Genomic DNA, 23,846 nt, shown 5'->3' on the forward strand with positions numbered 1-23,846 from the left:
GTTCACATCACTGCGGTTTAACAGTCCACAGTGGCCTATATCCCTTATATCCTTTCCATTTCTCCCTCTCCTTATCTACACACATATGAGCAAACCCTCTTCCCTGTTGCTGATCATGATCTTTGTTTTTACCAATCTGGGTTCATATAGTGCAGATGAGGAGTAAGAAAGGAGAAGAGCGGGCCACTTTGAACATCTGGGTCTTAATCCAATGAAGAAAAGTGGGGCAGAGTGGATGGATCTCTTCTGGGACAGGACAGGAGTGACAGTGGGCAGGAGCAGAGCTTCTGAGGAGAGTTTCACCAGCCCAAACATGGTCAATACATCTCAAGGACTGACTGAGGTTTAACCGGAAGTGTTTCCCGATTGGTCGTGTATTATAGCCAATAGAAACCTCTTTTTAATTCAAGATGATCAGCCATTATGAAGATGTTTTCTTATTGAATCATGTCAGACAGTAGGTGAGTTTCTGCCCATGCTCTGTCCTTACACTCTCCCTCATGATGAACTACAATACCTTCAACTCCTTGGAACCACATGGGGAAAGAGAGAAGAGGGTTATAACTGTTACTCATGCTGTTAGGTCAGCACCGCCATTTCGACTTCCTCTCTCTTGGTCTTCAGCATTCACACTCCCAGGACATCCTCATGACCACCACCATAGCAATTGCAAATTTAAAACACACCTCTGCAGAGTTGCATGCTGAGCAACACCCTTACAAAAAATTAAGTTTATTCAAGTGTGTATACTTCTTTTAAACTTAAAATAAAAGAGTATGCTTTCAGATTTTTTTCTTTTTTATGTATAAATTTACTTTTATTTACTTGGCTTATACTGAATATATACTACTTATATATAGACAAGTATACAAAAAAGTCCAACTTGGCTTATAATGAAAAGTATACAGAAAAGTATGAGTTAATTTGGCTAAGTACTATAAGTTCACTTAAGAAAACTTACAAGTATACTTGCAGTAAAAACTATTAAACTAGTAGTTTACTGAGAGTATACTTCAAAGTCTACTTTCATAAACTAAAGTGGGCTACAAGTACATAACTAGTAATCTAAGAGTATACAGTACCTACAAGTCGACTTGAAGTATAGTTCACTACATAGTATAGTTGCGTTACAAAATACAACTTACTGTAGATGTAAACTAGTTGTGCTCAAAGATTAATATTCTTAAACTTAAAGTACACTTAAAAGTATGCTTTTATAAACTAAAAAGTGGGCCAATTTAGTCCTAAGAAGTATTGACATAGAATACTTAAAAGTATACTTAGTAGTAGTAGTATACTTACAAGTATACTACTAGTACATTGATATTAGTATACTTATTACGTAAAGTATACTTGGGAATATACTTAAAGTATACTTAAGTTTACTTCATAAAATAAACTCGAAGTATACTTCTTTTTTGTAAGGGCAGTACAAACAGACCAACTATCATAATCATTGGTTTCATTTTCACTGTGGTCATCTTTATTATTGGCCCTAGCCTTCATCTTGTTTCCCCTCCTGTTCCTGCGCTGCTTACTTGGCTATTTCAACACCAACTCCATTTACTGCTACAGAAAGAGAGTGAGAGTGAGTTCATACCCGCCACTTGGCCTTTGCAAAGTTCTTCTCAAACTGGGCACACACGCCATCCTTTAGGTTCTTCTCTGATGCACCATTCCCCGCAATCCTGGCACAGGTGACAGAAAAAGTGAGTACAAACCCTGTTGATGTGTGCCAAAAATGTTTGTGACCTTGTGATTATGCGCACGCAATTACCATTCATGCCAAAGTGCATCCTGCGCAGTGATTCTCAGCATCTGGTCCACCTCCATGAGTCGACAGACGAGCTCCTTAGCTGACAATGAAGATAAAAGGTACATTTAAGTGGCTTCACCCTTACCGAAAATACGTTTATTCAAGTGTGCCATTAGTATACTTCTTTTAAACTTAAAATAATAGAGTATAAGTATACTTGGCTTATACCGACAAGTATACAGAAAAGTCTAAGTATACTTGGCTTATACTGACAAGTTGACAAAAAAGTCTAAGTATACTTGGCTTATACTGACAAGTATACAGAAAAGTCTAAGTATACTTGGCTTATACTGACAAGTAGACAAAAAAGTCTAAGTATACTTGGCTTATACTGACAAGTTGACAAAAAAGTCTAAGTATACTTGGCTTATACTGATAAGTATACAGAAAAGTCTAAGTATACTTGGCTTATAGGCCTACTTGTACTTAATACTTTGATCGAGATATACTTAAGAAAAGTATAATTAAGTATTCTTGCCTTACAGGCCTACAGAAAAGTATACTTGGCTTGTAGTTGTGCTTACTTTTTGATAGAGTAGCCTATTAAAATGGTAAGACCTTAGGAAAATATCAATATGTAGTTTTTTTTTCTTAAAACAGAGAATCTAAATGATATACATTAGATATAAGAAAGTCATTTTGAATTATGTGACATTAAATCTCTTACTTATAGCTCCTTTAAATTTTGGCAACTGATGGACAAATAGACTTTTTTCCTGACTGACACGTCCAATGCTTCATGCCATTGAAAATCCAACTGTGTATTTATTGCCACCGTGTGGTAGAGCTATGTACCTGCAGGTGAAATGTCATCCCAGTATGGAGAATCAAACTCAAAGTCACCGGCAACAATGCGACAGAAGATGATGCGATTATGTAGATCTGTGTTCTCCTCCTCTGTCTCATCATAAAAAGGAGGGTTACCTGATAAGCTGCAAAAAAAGGGGGAACATACATGAAGAGACAGAGGAAGGGACATCATTTTGAAACCATGCAAATAACTCCTGGAAATATCCAACTATTGAGCTGAAATTGTACATGCAGCTCAGTTTGCATTGGCCTGCTTGTTTAATTATTTGCTGATGGAGACTCACAGTATGAACATAATGACACCCACAGCCCAGCAGTCCACAGGACGACCATATCGGTGACGAGCCACCACTTCAGGAGCTGAGAGACAGCAAAGAGAAGAGCAGATATAGAGACAGAGAAGGAGAGAGATTCCAATGGCCGGCTTTTCATTCATAAACCATCGCACTGCATTCATAATTCCACTCTGCAGAGACAACAACTCACTACTTCACATTCCTTTTCCCGTCGGGGCCTCTGTTCCCTTTTCTTATTTATTTGTCTAATTACTCAACTGAATGACTATGAATAACTCTCCTGACATTTCACTGGAGAGAACAAGGCCAAAGCACAGTTCTGCACTCCAAGTTGCCCTCGCATAAACCTCAGAGAGAGAGAGATGAGAGGATATGAAAAGAGAGGAGGAGTGGGAGGAGGGCGAGAGTTAGGCACTTTCAATTCTGTGTACGTGTTTCACTGGGTTTCATGACTGTTTTATTTCACTATAACTGTTTATCTCTGACAGATTCTGATCTTCAAAAAGCACAAGAAAGTAAAGACATCAAAAAGGTAAAGTATGCCCGCAGGCTTGTATTCACAAACAGGAGGTAAAGCCAATGGAAGGACGTATGAGTGGATGAGAGACGAGACGGAGAAACACAGACAAGTTAAGTTATATATAAAACCAGAACGACAGAGAGCATCCTACCCAGGTACTCTGGTGTTCCACAGGGCTCCGTGATGGGGCCGTTCTCAAACCTGGACAGGTAGAAATCTCGCAGAACTACTTTGTTGTGGTTGTTTTCTGTGTAGTACATCAGGTTTTCCAGCTAAAACAAAGAGGGAGAGAATTAAGTATTCTTATACAAATACATTGAAGGCCTACACACTATTGAATTGATCGAGTGCTACAAATATATGGGAATTGATAATCAGCAGACAGTAAATGTTAATGCCATTGAAACCTGTAAAAAATCTCACTTCAAAAGCTCAACTGGTTTGGGCTGATGACTCAACAATTACCTTTTCTATTATTAGGCCACTTAGCAATCGCTTGACAGGTGACAACAGAACAATCATTGCCATGAAACTGTTAAATGCTCAAGATGAGTCAGTTGATTATTAGTCTTTCATATAATACTAGTGGGTGATGCTGTTTAAACCATTAGGGATTGGGTGGGATGATGATGGCTGGATCTGGATGTACTCCAGTTTTTATGTTATGTTACTGCTGATAAATATATATTGTTTTAAGAGAGCATGCGTGGGGGATTTCAGCTTATGTTTAATATATATTTTATTATGTAATTAAAAGGTTGGCGGTTCAATCCTCACTGTCCGCATGTCAATGTGTCCTTGAGCGAGACTCTGAACCCTTTACAGCAGCCCACTGCTCCTAATGCTCTGGATGGGTTAAACGCATAATGCATAATGTATGTGATGCGCATAAGGTATGTGATGCGCATAATGTATGTGATGACTGAAATAAAGTCAACGTTTTTAAAGTGTAATTTATGGATTTTTATCATATGTTTAAATCTGTGTACGTACTGTGACAAACACACACACACACACACACACACACACACACACACAAATATATATATGTATATATATATGAGCTGTTGCCCCCGCGACCCAATCCCGGATAAGCGGTTGAAGATGGATGGATGGATATTTATATGAATGTGTTAAATGTAAATATTTTCTGGTTTCTTTCCTCCTCTCTGACAGTAAACTGAATATCTTTGAATTGTGGACAAAACAAGACATTTGAGGACGTCATCTTGGGCTTTGGGAAACACTGATTAACATTTTTTCCCCATTTTCTGACATGTGTGCGTTTTATATCTTGTAGTGCGGCCAAATTGATTCACACTTTTGGTTTTACATGTCAAGCTTGTATAATGTGTCTTTAAAAAATAATCATATGTCATTTCAAGGCAGATAAAGCAACAAAAATGAACAGAAACACACCTGTTGATTAAAGGAAGCATATTGGCTCACCTTTATGAATTCATTTCTGTTTCTGCGCTGATCTGAAAACGCCATTTTCATTCAGTTTCATGGGTTCACAGGATAAATGAGTCCAGACCATATAGACTAAATCCAGCTTCTACCAGTAGGGGGAGTCTGAAGCCCAAGACATCCTGTAATTTCATCCTAATGGGTTGGTAATGGGGGCTAAAGATATGAATCTGTCTGCGTGCGTATCACTAGAGATTGCATTAAGCCATGAAGACCGTGTTTACTCCCTTGCTAAAAAGGTTATCAAATGTTGAGTCATTAACTGAGATGGCAGTGCAATGCTTTTATGTTTCTCCAAAGAGATTCTGCTGACTATACAATGGAAATTGCCCCTCTGGTGTGATGTGATGGCGAAGAGGTGCCATTCACTCCACAAATCTTTTTGTTATATTTCTTCCTGTATGTTTAGAGGCGAGTCACCGGTCTTTTTATATCTGTTTTTTATTGTAATGACACTCACCAAACATGAGCACAATGTGGGGAGAGAGAGAGAGGAAGTGAGCGTGTACCTTCAGGTTCCTGTGAACTATGTTGAGGGAGTGTAAGTACGCCACAGCCTCCAAGACCTGTCTGATGACATTGGATGCGTCTCTCTCTGTGTAATTCCCTTGGTCCAGAATCCAGTCGAATACATCTCCTCCTGTGGCACTGCATGCGGTCAAAAAAACACAAAAGCATCAGCCATATATACTTATTAAAATGAACGCAAGTTGGTGCCACATGTTGCAACCAAATAATTAACTTTAAGCTCTGAGTAACACAGTTATCAAAAGCCTTGTGCTCTTGTTTTTTTTTTGTACATTAGTAAGGCAATCTGCTTCTACTGGCCTGAAGCTATAGCACCGCTGAGCAATTAAAAATCAGAGTATTGGTCATTACTCTAAAAGACTTGGTTAGCTTCGGAGAGTGTAGTATAAATGATGGGTGTGATCATCACGTATCGCCCTCAGCAGGAGGACTATTGGCTGGACAAACATGGTGAGCTGTGAACAGACACAAGCTCATAATAAACAGACACGCACATGTCTGTCTTTATCACAGTAACAGAAGGGAAATAATGTGTCCACTCAGCTCCAATCAATGTTATTGCTTTCAAAATAAAGTTGCAAATGTTAAAAAAGTGACGCCCGCTCTGACGTATCGATCCCGAGCGCTCTGTAGAGACCCCCATTATGACAAAGCAGTGCTTCAGGAGCACTGAGTAATGTTGAGTGTTACTGAGAGCCAATACCTCATAAAATCTAACACCTTCCTCTGTTGCTGAGGGGAGCAACAGAGCACACAGTAATAAGAGGGTAGACTCAACCCCTTACCCTCTGGCTGATGGATTTGTGTGCGTGTTAAGGTGCACAGACAATTAAGACATACACACTTAAGCACACTTTGTCGGGGATGCTTACACAAGGAAGATAAATAGTGAAAGAAATACTCACAGTTCCTGGATGATGAGGTATTCTTTCCGGGTCTCGAATGTGTCTATCAGCTGAAGGATGTTTGGATGGTTGACCCTGGGACAAGCGAGAAGAAGTCACAGACTATAACCTCACAACGGTGAAGAGTCATACACGCAGTTGAAGGGTGCTAACCATTCTCTGGCTTTTCAATATCCTTATATACTTAAACAAGATTGTGTGCGCGTAACCCTCTGTAGACACTTCAAAAACAGTGCAAAGCACAAGTTATTAACCAGGGTTATTGCATGGATTGTGTGACTGGAAATATGAACAGAAATGTCAAATAACGAATCATTCTCTCATGCTCCATCTCTCTCCGCCTCTTAAATGCAGAGGTCAAATTTCATGTTTGTATGTGATGACTGAAATAAAGTTAAAGCTTTTAAAGTTTCATTTATGGATTTTTATCATAAGTTTAAATCTGTGTGTGTACTGTGTTTCACCTGGCTGAAAGACAAATATATATATATAGTCAACTATGAAATTAATCGCCAACAATTTTGATAATTGATTAATTGGTTTGAGTAATTTTTTAAGAGAAAAAAAATTCAAAATTCTCTGATTCCAGCTTGTTAAATGTGAATATTTTCTGGTTTCTTTACTTCTCATTGACAGTAAACTGAATATCTTCGAATTGTGGACAAAACAAGACATTTGAGGATGTCATCTTGGGCTTTGGGAAACACTGATCAACATTTTTCACCATTTTCTGACATTTCATAGACCAATTAACTAATCGATTGATCGACAATGAAGAGTCAAACATGCAGTTGAAGGGTGCTAACCATTTGCTGGCTTTTCAATATCCTTATATGCTTAAACAAGATTGTGTAGGCGTAACCCTCTTTAGACTTTACTTCAAAAACAGTGCGAAGCAGAAGTTATTAACCGGGGTTATTGCATGGATTATGTGACTGTGAACAGAAATGTCAAATAACGACTCATTCTCTCATGCTCCCTCTCTCCGCCTCTCTCCATCATACATCCATCTGTCCACAGACCGACCGCGTACAATTTCAGGATCATGATTTCGTTCTTGGCAGCCTTGCGGACTTTCCTTCCGTCTTTCTTGAGGAACTTCTTGCAGACGAACACCTTGTCTGTCTGTCTGTCCTTAGCCAGGCACAGCTCGCAAAACTCCTTCCTACGCAAGGAGAAGAAAAACAAAATAGAAAGACAGACAGACCGGGAAAGGCAGAGAAAGTAAATATAATGTTAGAGCACAAAGTGCTTTTAGAAAAAATGTAAATGGATGTTGATGTTCCCATCTGAGAGACACACAGCACAATAGGGAGGCAAAGATGTTTTGGTGAAATACAGTGAAAGAATTTAATTAGGTAGAGTCATTGAGGTTAAAAGGGTCATAAATAACAAATATAGTCTATCGCTGCCATGAGCTGGGCATCATCTGATTTGGAGCCTTTGGGTTATACAGTGATTCAGCCAGAAGCTGTGTGATGTAAAATTAATGTACACATTTCACATTAAATCTTTCATGCCCAATACTGTAAATACTACCAGAGAAAATTCAATGGAGCGTTCTCTTTCTTTCTTTCTTTCTTTCTTTGTATATGTAGACCATTTATGAAAAGTCATAAACATTCAAATATTTAAAAATGCATTTTTTTTTTATTCATTCTAATAAAATTGAACATTATTGAAACTGACACTCAAAGAGTTCAGTGTAAATTCCGAGTTAATGTTTGTGTGTGTGTGTGTGTGTGTGTGTTATATAAAAGATGAGCAGAAATCTCTGAGGCCAGATGCTGATGTTGCCATATGGCCTCGTACACTGATTGGTATGAGTGTGTGTGTGTGTGTGTGTGTGTGTGTGTGTGTGTGTGTGTGTGTATTCAGTGTGTCAATGAGAGGTGTTCACGAGAAGAAAACTTTCAGTATCCGGCCAGTCAAGCAGCAGTGATTTTTCACAGCTCTTTGAAAATACGTCCAAAAGACTCTTTTTCGGCATGACAAAGAATATTTAAACCGAATAAATTGCAGACTTCCAGCAGTGTGTTTCATGAACTGTCATGATCAAAAATATACAGACAATTGGTTGGCTAAAAATTTTGAAAAATGTGTCTCGTAAGTCTGTTACACACTAGCCTCATGCTATTACCTTCTGTCATTTCCTCAGTGAAACTGTTTGATATGCCAAACCAAATCTGCAGGGAAAATGATCCAATTTGAAATAATTCATGAGGAGAATAAAGGCCATTTGGGAATACTGGAATGTGTCCATGAATTGTACATGGGAGAGGTGGGGGGATGCATAAAGCTTAATGGTACTTACGCTCGGAGGACCTGTCCAATCTCATATTTGTCCGTGACATCAGACATGCTATCGTAATTCCGCCCATCTCGCAGGGCAAGGCACCCAAATGGCATGACGGCATTCACCTAAGAAACGAAGAAAAAATACATTTCAAACGTTGCACTACAAAGGGAGGAAGTGAAGCATGAATTATTTTGATGACACCTTTAGGTAACAGACAGATAAAGGGATTGCGGAGCAGCATGGAGAAGCATGTTAAAGAGGAAAAGAGGTACTGATGAAACATTATGAAAGCCTCCAGTGGTGGAAGTCAGACACACCAAGGGAGTTACTATTAGCCTTGAAAATAATACAGTACATTGGAGAAGCGCAGATGCAGCCAAGTCCATTTCTGAACGAATCTGGATGCTAACGCTTCTGGCAGCCTGGTTGCGTGCCAGCCTTGTCAACAGATACTAAGCTACCCACTAAGCTTCTCTCTACTCTGCTAAAGTCTGCAGATTCTGTGCAACGTCTGTCAAGTTCAAGTTAAACTTTACTCATAAAGGGCAGTATCCCTGCGTCCCTAAAGCAGCTGGCTTCTTCAGCAATCGCTGGTGCCCCGAGTAATGTTGAGAGTTTAAATGACAGGAAAATTAGATTTCTGTTTGTGGTCTTCTTGTGTGTGTGTATGTGTGTGTATGTGTGTGTTGGATTTGCCTTTTGATCAAGATCAGTAGTTCATGACCTTTTAAACTGGCTGTGAATGACTTTTAAAGGCGCTATTGATAACATTGATAACATTCCGCCACTAGATGCCACACTCTCCCTCCCCCATTCCAGTGCATTCACTTCACAACAAGTGGTTGCCAGACACTTACTGTCAATCTCAAACAGTTTTTGGCTGGACCGCAGAGGGCCAACCCTACAAATGCAAAAGTCTGTCACTGAGTGACTGACTGACTGGAAGGAACATTCCTTTATGCAAATGAGCCCGTCCAGCGCGACGCCTCCGGCTCATGAAACTTGGACCAAGCTGTCAAACTAGGCAATCTAGTTTTTAAATTAAATGAGATTCAACAGTGGTATAGTCTGTTTTCAGAAGTAGATTTTGGTGGATTGTTTAGACAGAGTAACAGAAATTTTACAAACAGGCTACCATGTTGTTTGAGTAGAAAATAGGGCGTCACCGCTTGAACGGCCAGTTGAGTGGAGCAACGCGTCCCCTAGTGTCCTCGCCGGACCTAGTGGACATGTACCGCTGCATTTTACATTACAGACTGGACCACTGACTATTTGTGTAACAATTTAGCCACAAATTCACAGACTGACCATACACGGTCCAGACATATACTCGGTTTTGACCGAGTCTTGTTTTCCACACTAACTGGCAACCTGATTGCTGACGACAAAGAGATACCACATGATACCAACGTTGTTAAATGAAGTGGAAACCAAAACTCAGATATCTTCCACAGAGATAAACAAAACATTCATTTTGGACCCGTACATTTTTCTAAAGTGATAAATTCACAATCATACCAATTGTTTTTAGGAAAAAGACATTTTTATTTGGCACCATTCTACAAACTCTGTGGATGTATTTTTTTATGTAAATGTTCATCTACATAAAATGTTTAATTCCTCCTTTCACTTCATCTTTAACTCTCACTGTTAGCATTGCACCAGAAAAATGCACTTCGCAAGGGAAAGAAACCAACATCTATTCCAATGATTACGTACAGTATATATATACTGTATATATACTGTATATACGTATTTCACCTTCCCATTCTTCTTTTCATGTCCGCCCTAAAATAGCTTATGACCCCACAGGAGGTCCCAAACGCCCAGGTAGAAAATCAAGGATCTAGAAAGTGAATCAGCAATCGATATACCATCTCACCACAGTCCTCAGGCAATCCTCACCCACATCCTTTAACACTCCATCTACTGTAGGACACAGATTCCCTGGAAGCTTCCGCCATCCATCCTTCTCCTCTCCTAAATACCTGACAAAACCCATCCCTGTTGGATAATTAATTTCTCTCGACTTTCCCTTAGCGGAGATTCCTACCTCCAGTTTATCTCCTATCTGTGTCAGGGGGTTTGGGACCACATCAAGAAAAATCCATGGAATTGACTAAGTCAGGAGATATGTGATAGGAGGGAACGGGATTGTGTGTAAGTGAGGGAGAGAGACGGAGAAAGAAAGAAACTGGGAAAAACAGAGAATATGATGAACAGAGAGAGACAATAGAAATCCTCAGAGGTAATGACATTTTTGCGGTTGCTAATTTAGGATTAAGGAATGAATAGCAGTGATGTAAAATCCTCACTCTCTCTTTCTAACTGTGTGTGTGTGTAGCATCACCAGTGTAGATGATAGGGACAGAGGTGCTTCTGATCTATGATGGCGGAGGCGGGGCCGGAGAGTACTGTGTAATCCCAGTGCTGGCCCTAATCTCTAATCTGTACCCCTAATCCAGAGCGCTGCGATACACTCGTTTGTGTGTATGTGCGTGCGTGCATGTGAGTCTGTGCAAAGTGCAAAGGTTGATGTGGATATGTCACGTGCAGATATGAGTTTGAGCAGAAGGGTGTGTGTGTATGTCCATATGTGCGTCCTTGTGTGAGCATAATGCCCCAGTGAGACCGAGGGGAGTTTAGCGGTGGATTGAAAAAGGCCTAGTTTTATGCCAGAAGATTATGTAAGCGCAACAACATTCCAATGACAAGGTCCAGGACGGTGAAGGTGATGCTGGCTTGATGTGAATGGAGCGCCTCCATCCCTGTGGGAACAGAGCGTCCCCGCTGAAATATAGTAACAACTGCCAAGCAACAAATGTCAGCATATAGCTTGCCAATAACTTTTGAGCCCTGTGGTTCTACACAGTTTTTAGTCTTTTGCCTGCTTTAAAACTCCGTCCCTGCTGGCCAACATACTTTCTCTAACTTTAGAGATACTCTCCCTGATTTTGTTAGAGCACCCCCAAATTCCCAAATCTCCACTGTTGATGTTTCAAAGCTCAGCACAGACCACAGCTGATGTTCAAAATATGAGCAGTGACCTGGGAACACGGTTGGGGATTTGCTGGAGCTACTGGGCACTAGTACAAAAATCTGTGAGTGTATCTCTTTAAATTTGCACACAGGGATCAGCTTTTTTGGCAATTTTTCCTCCTGGTTCTCCAGAGTCAAGTTTAACTTTAGTCGAAACTTAAAGGTGCAGTGTGTCATGACATACCAAGCCGACGGTCGGCCATTGGGCAATTTGGGGCAGTCGTGAGCGTCTGTCGGCCTAGTTTTTGCGGTGTGTCCCGCGCGGTCGGCTCTAGTCTGCCCGTGTCTGAGGTTTTTTGACCGAATCAGCATGTTGAATCAGCGGCGGAGCCCATTGGTGAGAGAAATCACTCTGATTGGCTGTTCAGTTTAAACAAATCAATGCACAAGAAGAGAAACGGAAGGGAAGAAAGCAAGTTAACGAAAAAAGTCAAGTGGAAAAACAACAGCAAACTTTCTGTTGCATCCGTTAAAAGGGGTTAAACCTAAGCCCCCAGGAAGAGTGCCGGTCGCTGATCCCAACTTTTGTAGTGGCCAAACGGCGGTACTGCAACTTCTGTGTCCATCATGTGATGCCATTGGGAAAGACTTTTCCCCATAGACTAACATTGGGAAAGAGACATCTGTAACGAACATTCTAATAGCCCTTATTTAAATCATTAGGTTTTAAAAGTTGTAAAACGCACTAATAGCGGAATCCAGAATTATTTCCCTTCCTCCGTTCATGTGAATGTGACCCAGACCGAGGCTGGAGCGCAAGCCGTGACGACAGCGTGACGTTGGTACCCCGTGACCGAGTCATGTGACCGAGCGGACGCCACTGCGCATGTTCCAGTGCCCAAGATCCGGGTACTTTTCCAGGTGGAAGTTGAGCCATTTTGTCTTCATGCGCTACTGAGCAACTTTCAATAGAATGAATACATAGACGTATTTGACACAACTTCAACACTTAAACTTCTTCACATTCTCTTGATAATTAAACTAAAACTTGAAACAAAAGGCCATATCTTACACATTGCACCTTTAAAGTGATGCTCTTCCCTTTTAAATATTAATAAAAAAAAGGCTAGCTCTTCATAAAGTGTTCGTATTCTAGGTGTGAAGGTATTTATGGTCTGTCCTCTCCTTTAGAGAGGCTATATGTTTGTCCTTCTCCTCTTGTGTCACTGCCGGTGATTGTTTCTCGCCCTAAAAACTCAGAAGCCTTTAAAACACCGTACCTGCAGAATACTGAGTCAGTACGAAACCTTGAAGTTAACAGAGAGTAGGAGGCGATATGGGAGGATATGAGAAGAAAGGAGATGAGAAGGGAAGAGAGGGAAAGACGGGCGATGAGGAGGAAAGAGGTGAGAAACGATGGGAACAGAAAGGCAAGGAGAAGGGTACACTGTGAAAAAGACAGAGAAAAGAGAACAAAGTGTAAAACACAGAAGTGCAGAGGCAGATTGAGAGTACCTCTCAACCTCACAGCTTCACAACTATGTGCGTGTGAATGTTTGCACAGGTGAATGTGTCTGTGTGTGTGTGTGGGTGCATGTGGGCATGTGCCAACAGGCTATGTGGGATAATGTGTTGTGTGACTCATTTTTAAGGGCTGTCCCCAAAGTCAGAAAGCATGCTGACAGTCAGGGCAACCTCTCTGCAAAACAAATTCACAGCACGCATTCTGAATATCTGCTATGTGGGTGAAGGTAGCAAAATATCAGAGTTAAAAATGAAAGCATTGAAGTACAATGCAACATTTCAGCCACACTCGGTGACACCTCCACTGATCTCTCAGCAGCAGGTGCTGCTTTGAATCACTAAAACTGGGTGCTGCTTTCTGGATGCTTTGACAGTTCAGTGGCAGTAATTATTAATGTTTTCAAAAACTATTCAATAATTTCTGCAGTCATACATCTCATGCATACCTATTTTTCATCTGTTTAAAGCTACAATCCAAAACTATCCACACGTTCGTGCCACGCAAAGATGACGGGACATCCAGATGTTTCATTCATCCTCATTGTTTGTATGTAGTGAAACTGCCACTAGTCGATCAGGTATTGTGACTCTGATTATATTAATTTGTGAAATTATGAAGTATTTTTAGTGCTCTGTCAAATTTATCGTTTCAGGATAAACCCCTTGAGATCTATCATCTCATTTTCAAGGCGGCTCATTGGGGTTTTCACCATACTTTCTTGCATTTTGTCATCCCATTTAAAGGAAAAGTTCGGTATTTTTCCACCTGGACCTTATTTTCTCATGTTTTTGTGTCTAACTGTCTAATAAAGACAACAATTTCTGAAATTGGTCCAGTATTGTAGACTGTAAACAGCAGCTGCTCATGGCAGATGCTCCCAGGCTGCAATGTAATCCTATTGGGGCAAGCTGGCACCGTCATTTACGTCCACTAAAAGTACTTGTTTCTGCCACGACAGGCTTTGATGTTATTATAAGTGTCTGACATTTTGGAAAGAGTCTTGCTCAAGAAGAAATCTTGCTCTGGAATCTCGCAAGAAACTGTGAGTGCCAGCCACGATATTGTGAATCCTGTTATAACGAAGGCATGACCAGCCCTACTCTGCCTCTGATTGGTGTACCATGATATTCTTACCCTAACCCAAACCAATCTCACTCCTCATACCTAAACCTAACCAATCCAAACAATGAAGGCAGCGAGCACTAGCCAATTAGAGGCAGAGTATGGGTCATGCCTTTGCCATAACAGTATTCGTAATTTAGCGTGCTGGCCGGCTGGGCAGAGTTTGTTGTGTTAGAGTACAGAAAGCGTAGCTTAGTGTTATCTTTTCAATGTCAGGGCTGAATCACTATGTGGATGAGGTCTTTGAATTCAATGGCTGCCTGTGTTTATTAGAGTCAGAGCATACAGATATTCAGATTTCACAATCAGACTTGAACACAATAAAAGACAAACCAGATCAAGTGAAAGGTAAGAAAAACATTTAATTTCTCTGTAGGATCCTTTCCATATTGTTGTCAGACACTTATAATAACATTCTGAGCCTGTCATGGCGAAAACAAGCAAATTTAACACATTGATCATAATGTTGCATTGACTCTGCTCACTTGCCCTCGCAGCTGCCGGTTACAGCATTCTCCCTCAATACTGGACCAATTTCAGAAATGTTTGTCACTTATACACAAAAACATGGAAAAAAAGGAGTGTCTAGTTACCTATTTTGTCATCACAGGAATTGATTATACTTGTCCCTTTATCGTGGCTCTCATCCGATCATGCTGAGACACATTAAGTAACATGTCAGGATGCTCCAAAATCAAATTCTGCTCATATTGCTATTGAGTGTCAAAAGTGGTCCCGACAACTGGTCACTCTGACATGATGAAACAAAACTGAAATGACAAATATCTAATGGATCTATACACTTTTTTTAACTCATATAATTGGAATAAAAATATGTGTAAATGCTTTTGAATTAAGGGCGTATAGGAATGATGTTATGCAACACAAAAATAAAGAAGTATTGAGGGTTGCATGGTTTGTTGTACATTTTCCTCAAACCTTTGAAATGCACGACCATTAGCACACACACACTCAGGTGTGAAGGCACACCGAGACATCACACTTTATCTTCAGCACCTTAAATCGAATTGCTTGTGCAGCTCTGTGCGTGCGAGTGAGTGTGTCTGTGCGCTTGTTCACAAGTGTTGTGTTTAGGCTGCAGCGAGGCTCAAAAATGAAATAAATGGAATAGAATCTCTTTTCATCAGCTCAGAGGGGAAGTGTTTCAGAGGTGCTCAGCGTCAAGGTTATTCTCAGAAAATCTGCTATTTACTGGCACTCATCTCTTTAGCCATCCTATCCTATTAAGCCCGTGCTCAGTGCAACTACATGCAGGAAAAAAAAAAGGAAAGAGAAAAGAAAAAGCAGTCTATTACAGTGTGTGACAAGCTGCCGTGACTAGTTTGAGCTTTTTGGTGCGCCTCCATTACAGAAAGAGGAGAATAATTGGAAATGTATGTTATGTAAATATTTCACCGACTGCTGTGCGCAGCTTCTTTTGCAAAGTGTTTCTTTATTGTCACTCAAGTGGGTTAGGTGTGTCGGCGTGGCCTTGTCACTGTCGTACAGATGCAGCACAGCGATGCTTGCAAATCAACAACGTTGTCATTATCAGCATCGTCACGATACAAATCCTGATGTCTGCACAACGCGATTAAGCAATAGAGCGTTGGCTTTGTCGAGAGGTGACACTGGATGATAAACAACTGGATGTGTGTGAGTGTGTGTTCATCAAATATACATAACAAGCGTGTCAATGTTTGTTGCCTCAAGGAGAAGAGTCGGAGCAGCGTGAGGGGCTGTGGCTGACCTCAGGTTACTTCTGGCTGTGTGAACAAGACTTGACAGGCCTCCTGACCACCTGAGGTACACACATATACAAGCACACTTACACACAACTGTGCAACCTCCACATAAGCACACACATAATACAACTCAGAGCACGTCGCTATACGCTTGTCCTTACGTGACAGAGAAGAAACACTCAATATATCCGTCCCTCATTAGTGTTTGACATGTCACTCCGCCTATCACAGGTGTGTGATTCTACAAGGATAACGTGTTTATCCTTTCAACCAGCCAGCGAGATCAGTTCACTTAAAAGCCTCTTTGTCTTTTCCCTGCCTCTCTTGCCATCTCCCGTTCTTTTTTTTTTTTAATGTTCCCGTGCACCTTTCACTGCCTCTTTCATCTCATCGTTTTGCCCTCGCCCATCCTTATTTTAGTAGAGCTCCAGTCCGAGAGGTTTAATCATGGCAATTTCTCACCGAGGTGGGGGGGAGTCGGAGAACAACATAAAGGGTTATGACTGATGTTGGCAAGCCCTGATGTTCTAACTGTTGCACTAATGCGAATAACAGAGAGGAAGATTGTGGACATGTTTGTCATTCCTGCTCTTTACAACCATTAATCTCGGTATGTGTGAGCAAGTATATGAAATAAATACATTTAAACCTGCAGTAGACAGAATGTTTTTGGCATCATTGGGCAACAATTCCACAATAACCTTTCAGCATATTGTAATTCAAGTGTACTGATAGATAACTAGATCTCTGCAACTCATCATGACTCTGCTTCAGGCTTTAAAAAATCTAGCCCCTGACGGGAGACTTTGGCCAATCACAGGTCATTTCAGAGACAGTGTTCCTATTAAGCGTTCCTATTGGCTGTGCTCTGGCTGGTGGGCGGTGCTTGGTATTTCCTCAACTGATCTCAACATGGCTGCCGGGTCACAAACTTTCTCATTTTACAGCTAAACAGTACACCGCAAGATGTTTCTGAAAACATTTGAGGGGAGAAATAGGCATTACAGTATCAGAATATTGATTCATATTTGATCAGCGCTGCCTAGTTTGACCGTTTGATCGGAGTTTGCGAGTGATTGACAGCTGCTAATAGACGGCAGACTCCAGCTTGGATCTGATTGGTTGTTTTCTTGCGATCCGTGAAATCTTTCAGATGCTATTAGGAGCACTGGAGGACACAAAAGCTCATGATTTTTTTCCCCCAATTACCTGTCTAATGCACTACTGTCGGGATATAGTGACCGTTTTATGAAAATAACTTTTTTTAATCATATTTGCTCCAATTCTTCCCACTGATGCTTTAAGAGAAACTCACACACGCTTACAATATAACGGAAGGATATTTTCTTCGTCCAAAAAGCCCTCATAGGGGTAATTAAGCCCACCGTTACAATCAGGTTTTAATAAGAGTTGCAATAATGATAACCACATATTTGCTCTGCACTTTCATAACCATTGCTTGTGTGTGTCTTCATCCGTGTAAAACAAGACATGACAGTTGCTGCCTGTTCCGTATTGATCAATCAAGACGAACACCCATGGTTTACTTAACAGAGAAAAAAAACATGTCCAAAATTGACTTTTTACCCAGCATCTGTAGTGCTTTGGGTTTGAAAATTCCTCAGAGAAGTTTCATTAGATTCACAACCTTATGTAAGAATTGCACCGGGTGTAATTAGGAAATAATAACACAATGAATATTCTAGACGCAGCTGGAAGCTCTTTCATTTTGTCATTAATATCATTTTGGCCTTTCCGGAGTAAAAATATAATGGCATTAAACAGAGATCAGTTGACTCGTTTCCTACTGAGCTCATTGCCTGCTTTGACATGAAGTGTGTTGGATATTGAGCGGAGCACGCAGCAGTAGCCCGAGGTTGGTCCCAGGTCTTATCAGGACGCTGTGACGTGAAAAGTGGGACAAATTAAAGAGTTGTGAGGACGAGTATACACAGCAACGAGAAGAACTGAGAGAGATGAAGTGGAGGCGCAGATGAAGGGCCAATTATCGGAATTACTGCAGCTTGTTAGAATCAAGTGTACTACGGGACGCAAGAGTGAGGAACAGGATGAATGGATTACCACTCTAAACACACACACACTCAAAACTCATTAAGAGTAACACGTGTGGATACCACGTAATGGCGACTATATGTGTGTGTTTGTGTGTTGAATCGATACCCATTACATTTGCTCCTTGCACTGAGTTCCCAGTATGGGGTCTTCTCCAAGCTTGTTATAAACACTAATTCCCTTATTGCTCACAGAGCGGCTCTCATCTAAGGCCTGGGCGTGTGTGTGTGTGTGTGTGTGTTTGTGTGTGTGTATGACTGCAAGGCATACACAAGGACCGAAACAGGCTTAATAAGGAAACGCTCTAATGAAAATTCATCACATCTGCCCAGAAAGAGAGAGAGAGATGGAGAGAGAAACCCATTTCCAAACACAGACACATATAAAATCGACCAAATTCATGTAGCGCCACACACACACAGACGCAGACACACTCCTCACACACATGAACACACACACAGCACATGAATATACAGCATTGCCTTATTATTCTGAATTATAGGACTCATGTTGCACCAGTCTGTCAGAAATAGTTCCTTCCTCACCTCTATCTTCCCCCCGTGTGTCCTCTGTTTCCTGTCCCCTCATTAGGAGAGTGGATCTGTGCAGGTCTTGCACAGTAAGTGCGTCCTCAGGGAGAAGGGTTACAGAGTACCCTTTTTTTTTTTTGTTTTCGACAAAAATGTGTGTGTATGTGTGTCTGTAGCTTACGTAGAATGATGCAATATCTGGCTGACAGACTTTGCTTCTGACACCAGAATAGCCTGAGGCAAGACCAGCAGGCACACACATACACACTGCTGCATGTATATACAGACTGACTGATGGATAGTGTGTGCTTTTTGTGAGCGTGTGTGTGTGTGTGTGTGTAACCTTTTGCGCGGATATACACGCGTACGTACAAAATCTCACAAAAAAAGAGGCAGGAACAAGCATTTCCTCTCCAAGTTGGACGTAAACTCAAAATAGAAAATCCGGGCTTCACCTGACAGCGAGCGGCAGAGCGAGTGAGTGAGTGATGTGGAGGTGAGTAAGAGGGATCATAAAGCGAGGGGAAACGAGAGACAGTCATAAATATATTACATCAATCTCTTGCATAAAGCATAGGCTAGATGTGCATTTACACGTTTAGAGCACTTATCTCTCCTGAGAGACAAACTGTGAAAATATTTATGAACAGGAGCATGAGCCTGCTCTCTCCTTAAAATCACTCTACCATGTGCTGTTTTCATGATGTACAGCATAACCCCCCTCACACCCTTCCATTTACATATCCCTGAATGGTTTGTCTTCAACACGAGAATCAGAGTTCACATGGGAGAATTGGGAGCTGGAGGTTGCTACCTGTTTAAAGGCCCAATCTGGAAACATATTACCATTACCATGTTCACCATCTTAGCTTAGAATATTGTTAGGATGCTAGAATTAGCTAATTTGGACTAAACAGTGTTCTACCTCTGGGTCTGAAAAGTGAAGCCAATGCTGAAGTGCCTTAAACTTGCATTCTTTCTAATAGCCAGCAGGGGGCGACTCCTCTGGCTGCAAAAAGAAGTCTAATTGTATAAAAGTCTATGAGAAAATGACCCTACTTCTCACTTGATTTATTACCTCAGTAAACATTGTACACATGAGTTTATGGTCTCAATCGCTAGTTTCAAGTCTTCTTCAATACAGCATGATGTTTATTTAGTAAATTATGGTCCCACTTAGAGTCAAATAGATGCTTGGGATGCTTTTGGGCGTGGCTACCTTGTGATTTACAGGTCGCTACCACGGGAGTCTGGGAGTCGTCTGTGATTTTTTTCACTTTCACAGTGTGTTTTCTGTTCATGAAGGTTAACTGTAACATTTTGGTCTCCTAAAAATGTCTTATACAGCGTTCGGTTGTACTTAGCTCCACCCTCTTATGTCACTTCTGGTTGCAAGAAACCAAGAAACCACTACGTCCACTTCTTATATGGACGTAGTGGTGACTAATACATGAGAAACTAATGATATTTCCATCAGCTGATGAGGCTGATGGAAATATCATTAGTTTCTCATGTATTAGTCATAAACCAAAGTATTTGACATGTAAAAAAACCTGGAGTAATTTAGCCTGCTGGCCACGACAGTCCACTCAGGTTGACTCCTCTTTCCAGCCATGCCCTGAGGAAGACCCAGTGTGAGTTGAAACCGGTCCATATTCATCTTTTGTATATTTTAACTTTGAGATGTCCCTAAACTAATACAGGTGTCATGTGTTGGAGAGCATAATGGGCATAGAGGACCCAAACACAGACAACAGCAGGCTGACTGGTGCAGTAAAATATGTAATAAATAAAAGGCTTATAAACTGAGAATCCAAAATGCAGGCAGGTAGCAGCATACAGGTAACGGTCAAACAATACTCCATGCATGACAAAAGATGAACCGACAAAAGACCAAAGGAACTGAGTTGGTATGAATAGTGACTAACTGGGGAAGTGAGAACAGGTGAGCAGGAGGTGAGGTGAGTGTAGAACTAATGAGTGGCAGGTGAAACTGATCAGGGCCGGGCAGACAATGAAAAAGGCGTACAAAGACAGGAAGTAAAACCAAACATGGCACATGATGAGTAAACTAAATAAAACAGGAAATAGACTAAACAAAAACCCAAGACCATGACAAAAGGCATTTTAACTATGGCTCGGTCAAGGCTTATTGAAACAGGCTGGGACACGGTCTTGAGCTATGGGGTATGACGCATGCGCAGTGTAACTGAAGCTGCGATTGTGCATTGCTATTGGCTCAAGTTCGGTGAGTACAGACCAGATTTGCATGTGTTGTACCCCAATAATATGACGTGATGATGACGCATGGCATCTCCTCTTTTCACCCTCCTTGGCCTCGGTGCGAGTGTACCTGAAGTAAGCCCAGGGGCTTCCCGTTTCTATACTTTTGATTATATTTGGATCATTCTTGTCATCACGATCTATTTATCAACTATTTGCTTTGCTGCAGAATAGCAATATGCATCTGATTGACTCACAACTAAAACAACACTATATACTGTACTTTTACATGGTGTGAATGGGAGTAATGTAACACCTGTGCAGTGTAATCCCATCCAACTCCATTGCCCTGCAACAAATCTCACATTTGTGAAGCCTCTAATATTCAGAGGCAGTGTCAGAGAGGTGTTGATTTACTTTACACCAACTTCCTCCTTATTAATGTTCCCTACTGACTCCTAAATCTATCGGTAGCTGCAACCTTTGGTCATGCAGACAAATTATGTACGCCATTCCTGGATCCCTCAGCCTCTTTGGTTGAAGTACTTTTAAAGTTTTTGCAAGTTTTGTTTTAAGTCTGTTGCTGTTTCTTTTACAGTATGGGAAATATGTTGTTGGTTTAAACTTGTTTGCTGTCTGTTGTTTGTTCTTTTATGTGAAACTTTTTTATGCTGCCGTCTTGGACTCCCTCAAAAAAGACAAAAAAATATATATATAACTAAAGTTGTGTTATACAAGGTTTACCTAATATTTAGTTCTCAAATTGAACGTTAAGGGAGAAGGAGTATCCAATAAAATAGTAGGGCTATCATATTTTATTTTAGGTGTTATTGTGTCCACATCCCGTATATGAACCACACTAATCATTGTTGAGCACATGTCCCTTCAGAGAGTTGTGTGCTACTGCGTGGAGCAAGGTCTTACATTGTACAACAGTGAGTTTAATCAAATTATCAATCGATGCAGCCCATTCCTGGTAAGCTTGTGTCACCCCAAGTGTGTGTCGACTTTCTGTGTAGTGGTGGATGCTTCCCTAATCTCACCGCGCATGTCAGCCACTGACTGAAGCAGCGCCGCACCTGTTCTGTCTCCTGCAGACGCCAGCTTTTTGTTTGAGTTATTTTTTTCCTTGGTAGTTTGTCTTTGTGACTATGTTCACAATAATGTGGATTAAATTGAAAACACAAACTTTTTTCTTGATTTTGGCCGTCTATTGCTACTAAGCTGGCATTTTCTATCTCTGGAAATTAGATTTCTGAAAATACTCTCCCATGTGGGTTTTGTTTGCCTTGCTCTATAATGAGGATGGGGAAAAAGCTTTTTAGAAAATGCTGACGTGTACTTGTCAGCTTGACAACCTTGCATTAACATAGCACAGCATGTCTGCTTACAAGCACCGTTAAGGAGCCACCTTGCTGTTATCTCCAGTTATCTCTCATTTAGTCCGGCAGTACATCCGTTTCTGTTTCTGCTGTAAGACAAATGTAGAAATAAAACAACAGAAATCGATCGAGAATCTGGGAGCAGCAACCCAGGAATTACCATTATCCCTGGACAACAGGTAGTATATGTTTGACCATCAACCACAAATCAATGTTTTCCATTTGTGCAGCCACTTTGAGAACAGAAAGAAACAGAATGGAGCTTCACTCCGCTGAGGCTAAGTGGAGCATTAGGATAAGATCATTTGTCTTGTTTGCCACTGTTGGAGTTACGGTAAAAAATTGTGTGACACATGCTTTAAAGGTGCTAAATGCGAGATTGGGAGCATTTCTATTTCCTCTACACGGCTCTCAACATGGCGACAGCTGAGCTTGCGACTCATAGCTAACAGTGCTAACAGTGAAAACTAATGGCAACACTGCTGACAGAGCTAACAGTGTCAACCTGAGGGGGAACCGGACCGTGGGTGCTACGCTAACTCGACGATGCCGTCGGTCGGGACGGCGTTATCAGCTGTAACTGCTGTATGAGCGCAACGAAGAGCAGCAGCCGTGAGCTAGCCAGTGGGGCACGCTCACATGCATGAATATGCACTAATAGCATGTGCAGCCAGTCTGGCTATATCAACAAAGCAAGGACAAGCTTGTATTACAACACACACAGAGCGAGAGCAACTTCATTCTCTACTCAGGTAGACATTACAAGACATTAATGCTCTGGATATCGTATAGAGCACCTTTAAATATTTTGTTTGTTATTGTTCTATTCAGTTCGAAGTTATAGCAAATTTTAAAAAAGAAGACAATCCCACCTCTGCAGCTACAGATATTTTCTGCAATGTGATTTATTTATTATTCTCATAACACTGCAATGCTTCCTCTTCATCCAGATGTACCTCTATAGTGCCTTTAAGTGCAGGGAAAACAATGCAATATCTCTTTATTATGAATATATTCAATTCAATTCAAATCCCTTTTTTTTGTCCCCGAGGGGGAATTGTAGAGGCTCGTAGAGTAGTACAATTAACAACACAATACAGGAACATTTTAAACATCTTGAAAGTAAAAAAAAAAGATACTAATATAGTACTAATAAATTACGATATATGTTGTTTTTCAAAACATTCACAAGTAAAAAAAGGAACAAAAACAGAACTATTTTATGCGTCACTCATGCATGAAAAATAGACTACATGCGAAAAGTTTGTGGTGCAGAAAACATTGCCATACCAGGCAGACACGACCATGTCGCATATAGCTCACGAATCAAACATAAAAACCATAGAATTAAACGACTCCTCTCAGCTCCGTCACACGCGTACCTCACAGAATGCAACATAAACGCCTTCGACAGACAAAAGGACAGAGCGAAGTATGAGATCACTATAAATTTAACATTCAGAGGATATGTGCTATAACACTCGGGGGAAGAAATGTGGAAAGCTGATGGCTGCATCTACCTATTAGCGTGTGTGTGTGAGTGTGCATTATACATGTGTTTGTGACTTGGGTCAGTGGAGAGAAACCATATTCTATGTCGAGTGGTTTCCTCCCCCAACACAG

At 40.9% G+C, this 23,846-nt stretch overlaps 1 protein-coding gene across 4 annotated transcripts in view; it reads right to left on the minus strand.

Moving 5' to 3' along the window:
- The window catches only part of camkvl (CaM kinase-like vesicle-associated, like), a 57,236-nt gene that overhangs the window by 12,514 nt on the left and 20,876 nt on the right, over window positions 1–23,846 (minus strand). For 3 of the 4 annotated variants that reach the window (XR_005207368.1, XM_037773566.1, XM_037773563.1), the window contains 10 exons: window positions 8,660–8,766; window positions 7,379–7,510; window positions 6,346–6,420; window positions 5,422–5,560; window positions 3,594–3,714; window positions 2,911–2,986; window positions 2,612–2,748; window positions 1,778–1,856; window positions 1,601–1,688; window positions 518–526 (listed from right to left, as the gene is read on the minus strand). Coding sequence is in view for 3 of the 4 variants with exons in the window: in XM_037773566.1 (XP_037629494.1) it covers window positions 518–526; window positions 1,601–1,688; window positions 1,778–1,856; window positions 2,612–2,748; window positions 2,911–2,986; window positions 3,594–3,714; window positions 5,422–5,560; window positions 6,346–6,420; window positions 7,379–7,510; window positions 8,660–8,754 (951 nt within the window). In the remaining variant the exon portion in view is untranslated. The remainder of the gene's footprint in view (window positions 1–517; window positions 527–1,600; window positions 1,689–1,777; window positions 1,857–2,611; window positions 2,749–2,910; window positions 2,987–3,593; window positions 3,715–5,421; window positions 5,561–6,345; window positions 6,421–7,378; window positions 7,511–8,659; window positions 8,767–23,846) is intronic. The other variant, XM_037773564.1, reaches the window with a different exon arrangement.

This window comes from Sebastes umbrosus, chromosome 6 (assembly GCF_015220745.1).
Source record: "Sebastes umbrosus isolate fSebUmb1 chromosome 6, fSebUmb1.pri, whole genome shotgun sequence".
NCBI classification, from domain to species: domain Eukaryota; kingdom Metazoa; phylum Chordata; class Actinopteri; order Perciformes; family Sebastidae; genus Sebastes; species Sebastes umbrosus.